General features: G+C 41.5%; 1 protein-coding gene across 1 annotated transcript in view; it reads right to left on the bottom strand.

The window, feature by feature from the left end:
• Nucleotides 1–4486: 4486 nt before the first annotated feature.
• Nucleotides 4487–5367, bottom strand: part of LUZP2 (leucine zipper protein 2) — a 164317-nt gene continuing 163436 nt past the window's right edge. Inside the window, exons 10-12 of the mRNA XM_010141466.1 lie at nucleotides 5260–5337; nucleotides 4905–4907; nucleotides 4487–4591 (exon numbers count right to left, since the gene is read on the bottom strand). Coding sequence (XP_010139768.1) covers nucleotides 4487–4591; nucleotides 4905–4907; nucleotides 5260–5337 — 186 coding nt within the window. The remainder of the gene's footprint in view (nucleotides 4592–4904; nucleotides 4908–5259; nucleotides 5338–5367) is intronic.

Below are 5367 nucleotides of genomic sequence, written 5' to 3'. Positions count from 1 at the left end.
ATTCATGCATAGCTGTGCATTTTAACACGTATTTAATCACAGGCGTGCCAACAGCAGTTGACTGCGTGGTCAGCTATGAAAAAAACACTGAAAGTAAAATTAAATGGCACCTACTGAGTAGGATTAGCAAACACAGACTTCTGTTATTTATTTTCCCCATGAAATGGTGTTCTTTTGTGCTTACAAGCGGAGCCAAAATGAGAATTTTTGTTATAGATAGCTTATATATAGACACATATGGAGAAAAAAGAATGCTCAAAATGCATGAAATCAGACAGACAAATAAAATAGGTATTTCTAGCTATTATTAACCGCTTTGAGATTTTTCCAGAAATCCATCCACTTCCAGAGCTTCCCTTTAAGAAACCAAATTCGGGTTCTTTCTCCACAAGCAAAGAAACGGTGCTAATATTTTATGTGCTTCTGTAACATTTTTTAATCTGAAGATCTGACTAAAAAAAAAGAAACTACCTTACTCCCCGTCGCTGTATGGACACTAGAGACAGTGGTGTATTACACCGCTCGTACTGACACGAGAGCTTCCCAAAGCTACGAGGTCAGGCAGGCCTCCGTGTATCTGAACTCGATCGTTCCAGGACTCCGCGAGAGCCTCCTCCCATTCGGACTGAAAGAAATTCCTGTTTAAATAGAAGCGTCACTTCTCAACGCTTCCACACACACTCCTGAACTGCACTGCCACTGTCATTTTTGGCTTTTCATAGCCCATTATTACTGAAAAAACCCCCAAACTTCACAGGTTATTGTGTAACTAAATAAAAAAATGCCCTCTGTGTATAAAATCCAGAACAAACGGTTAACCATGGACGAGATTTCACTGTCTTAATTCTTAAGCAGGGAAGCGCTGAGATTTATTGTCTTGCATCCCAATGATTAAAACAGAAATCAAATCTAATGAAATACATGTGCTCATTCTAGAAAAACAATCCACCGTGTTCTACTGCAGAAAATGACCCACTTTAAGCACAAACAGGCTTAAACATTTTGATAGCTTTTCAACAGGAAAATTGGAGGAATTCAGTGTTCTGCTTTTCTAGTACAGGCATTGCCTTGATCTTTGTCATTTTGGTAAAGTGAACACCTCTTAGTTACCAATTTTATAATGCAAAGCAATATCTGACTATGGATGAAATTTTGCACCAGAATTTTTAATTTTCACACACAGTCATATACGTATATGCATATTTACATGTAAATTTATGTATGTACGTATAGATGATATGTTTTCTACAAATATGCATATAGATACAGATGGATAGGAAGAGAGACTTCATTCAGAGAAGTCTGTTATGCAGAAGAAAAATCAAAATTGGAGTTTGAAACAATCTAAAATCCATCTCAACCTATTACAAAGGAGAACGTTTCACCTGCTCTTAAACTGGAACTTACATTGCTGCTAAGTGCTAAACTTTGGAACATCGAATAGAAAAGCATTTTTTTCTTCTGCGTAATCTTTATTTGCAAAGGGAAGGATGCGGTCCTTGTTGGTCCCGGCCTTGTTGCCAGGCAACCGCAGAAAATTACAAAATGCTTTCTTTGGACGTGCTGTCCTGTGCTGTGCTGAGTTGTCCCGCAGAGAAACAGACCCAGTGACGTGGTTCTCCCTGAACTGGAGCATAAAAGGGCTCTGGAGTATTCCAGAGAGACCAAGAGAGGGCCACGTGACCTCAATGGCACAAACTGAAGCTCCTTCACGTTCTTTGTAACATCGAGTAACTACAAATCAAAGGAGATGGCGAGGTCTGTTTAGCTTCATCCCAGCACTGAGGTGTGAAACTACTCACTCTCACAGCTGGACTGGGAGAACAGTTATTGATCCACCGAGGGGGAATTATACACCTTCGCTGGCCACGGGCCATGTTGGTGCTTGGGAGCATTCCTGTGATGAGGGGAGTTTCCTTCCTTTTCAGAACCCTTGACTTACTCCACAGAAACTTTTATATATTCCCACGTCCTCTCAAATATTTTTTCTTTTTTTACACATATAATTGAAAATACATTTCCTCTCAAACTGAAAAGATATCTTTGAACTGTAGATTTCTGAGGTACAACCATCGAGGACAGATTTCGCTCTAGATGTGTACCAACCTCTCAAAACAAGACTAGAATGTTCAGAAGAGCAATATTTGTTAAGCTACTCCTACAAAATAGATCAGATACACCCACACCATAGACAGATTCATTAATCCATCATTGTTGTTCTTAACTCTGTATCATTACATGGACTATTCTAAAAACAGTAGGTACGAAGAGAAGCAGGGATTCCCCCAGCCATCGTCTGCAAGAAGTGAAACTGTTCAACACTGAGAACGAGTGGCCATGTTCCGCCTGAGGGGAGTGAAGTAATCCTCAGACTAGACGTAACTGACTTCTACAGGTTTCTAGAGGATTAATTCTCCTCACCAACACGGCTTATTCAGTCTTACCTCACCTGATCTTCACTGTCACCTGGGAAAAGGGACATATGAAAGTGGAAGCATACACGCACGCAGACATACCCCCGATTGCCATCCCGGGGCTAAAGGAAAGATTCTACCAAGGAGTCCTTTGGAAACAAACCAAAGCAAACCATCACCTCACAATACCCCACCCACCCCAATCCTTCATGTTGCTTTTCTGATGGTAAACAGATTTATTACACTGTCTGGTGGTGAAATATGAGTTAAATGCTGCACATTCCCAGAAAGCAGCAGCCTGCTCAACCATTTACTACTTCAATGTATGTTAAAAAAAATTAAAAATTAAAAAAGCAAGCTAGACTGTTGTTGACTTACAAGGTTCATTTTTTTCTTGTTGTGGACACCAGCCCCAGGGCAGCCCTTGACACAGCGGTCATGAGCAGCTATAACAACAGCAGAGGTGCTGTCAGCACCGCTGGATTCCTTAGAAAGGTGGCAGGAGTGCCAGGTAGGACAGCTTACCTCATTCCTCCGGGACATGTACGCGAAGCTCCGTGTCCCTTCTAGACAGATGACTGATGCAGTCTCAGTGACCTTTTCAGCCCATACCTCAGATGTTTCAGCTGAGGTACATCGTATGCAAGATGCTGGGTTTGACATAACTAGAAATTAGCACCGGCGGTGGATGACAGGATCACAAGTCTCTTGCTCTCTGAAAATTTTAAGATACAGCGGACTGTCTTCAGCCAGGTTTGCTGTGGTTACGACCGAAATGAGCAAACGCCTGCCCTGTGGCCCCCGTTTGCCTGAACCCAATTCATATTGTATTTGATAGGTACGATTTGATGACAATCGATTTCAGCATCAGATGTGAAAAGCCACATCTCTTTTCTGATTACTTTTGTGGCCAGGATTTCACTTCTTGTGTCCCTTAACAGGTATCATCTTTTCTTTCCTAGTAGTGTGATTTTATTGAGCGGTACTTTGCCATCATTTGGTCAGCTCGTGGATTTCTTTTCTTTTTAAAATGGTTGTGATTTCTCCAGGCTGGGAAAGGCACCATTCTGCCACATCACTAAGGCACTAGTTCTTAAAAGATCTGCATCTCAACAAGATGAGCCATATGAATTCCTACGTTAGTCCAATAATGACTTGCACGTGAAGAAGCAAAAGCATTTGCTCTTCCTTCCCCTCCCGACTGCTTTTTTGTCACTGAGTGTGAGAAACTGGAGGAACCCTCGGAGTCACAGAGCTTACCCTGACCAAAATACCCCTCTGCTGGAGTGACCAAGGGGCAATTGTAGTGGTCAAAGTGGGATGCTACCATTTAAAGGATGTTTATCCCTCTGAGATCAGCACAACTGTGAGGGATGGAACTGGCTTCCTACGCCCGGTACCCAAGCTATAAAATTTTAACTCAGTTCCACCCGCAAAAATTTTTGCTGGCATCCTAAAAGCCGTGACACTCACTACCTCCATCCCTTTACCTCTGCATTTCTGCCAATTCTTCAGTGCTCGAAAACAGACCAGCTGGGATAGCAATTAGAAAAAAACGAACGAAACAAACATCTTTTATTGGTTAAGTAAGCACATGTGAAATGGTGTTACTGAAAGGTGAGTATACAGGGACCCCCACCGTTCCCCTTCTACAGCTGCTCTTATGAGTTGCATTGCACTTCAACTATATTTACACAAATTCCCCCCCACCCCCTGAACTGCTCCTTAATTCTTAACTTGATTTAAAACCTAACCTGCCATAAAGGTACACGAAATAGAACGGACTGAGAAAATACTTGCGAATGGCTGATGTTTACAGCCATTATAGTATGCAATTACTGATAAGGTAGAACAAAAGTTCTAAAACCAGACTATTACAAAGCATTTCTTCAAACATCCATTTTGGATTATTGCTCAAAGGTACTAATTGGTCTATTCTAGACTAATTTACAAACATTCATAAAATAGTGAAAAATGCATGCTTTAGAAACCTGGTACATTTCATGCCTCTGGACAAAAAAGAATGTGAAGATGGAGCAAGTGAGGGCATTTTTAACATGGATTAGTAGTGCTTAGAGGTTTTTCTCTTTTTTACTAAGAGACTCTTCAAATATTTTCTCGTTTCTTTCAGGTGATTTTTTATCTTCGGGCTTAGTCCAGGGAGGGCCGTGCAACTTCTGCGGAGGGTGAAAATAGCACCAGTGTAAGCACTGCATACACGATACGCACATACATAAGCAAATTAAAAAGCCTGTTACAAATCTCTGGCAGTAGTGCACGCAGAGCTGTATTTCTGTTAAAGTGATGTGCCAATCTTTAACTAGAACACAATACAATATTCATCAGCTCTGTCTGGAGAAGGACTCTGATCTCTACCAAAAAAAGCCTATTTGACAGTGCAAAACCTCACAAGTTTGGTGCTGCTTTATAATCATGTTGGATTTTATCTTTTTCTCCTGGTCTCTCAAACAAAAAGCTCAGATGTACAACTTGCTTGAGACTCTACTGCCAGTAACGTGGCTGCAAACAGCTTCACATAACTGCAGATACATAATGACTTCGGAAATCTCTCCCTTCTCCTGTTCCCTGGGCTACGGACATCACGTTATTACATTATTTGACTGCTAGGGTAGTCTAGTCCTTCAAACATCAAAGTTTTGCAAACTGTTACCCACCAGAAGCAGCTGTGAACAGATAAACTGCGATCAGGTACAGTCAAAGTCTGAACTGAGTAAGCAGTTCTGCTTCAAAACCATTTGTGCAGAATGTGTAAAGATACTTGGAGTCACTGCGAGCTTTACATGTCCTCCTAACCAAACCCGAGGATTCCTCAGAAAAGGCGTACCTGAAAGCTGGGCTCTGTTTCCGCTGTCTTCAAACGAGACGTTGAGTTTTTGCGGTTCCCCAAACATGTCTTGCCAACCTGTCAAAACAAATAGCAGAAGTAACGATC

Source organism: Buceros rhinoceros, unplaced genomic scaffold, assembly GCF_000710305.1.
Source record: "Buceros rhinoceros silvestris isolate BGI_N320 unplaced genomic scaffold, ASM71030v1 scaffold9848, whole genome shotgun sequence".
Taxonomy (NCBI): Eukaryota; Metazoa; Chordata; class Aves; order Bucerotiformes; family Bucerotidae; genus Buceros; species Buceros rhinoceros.
Note: the sequence above shows the minus strand (reverse complement) of the source record. Positions and strands in the feature narration are given on the sequence as shown.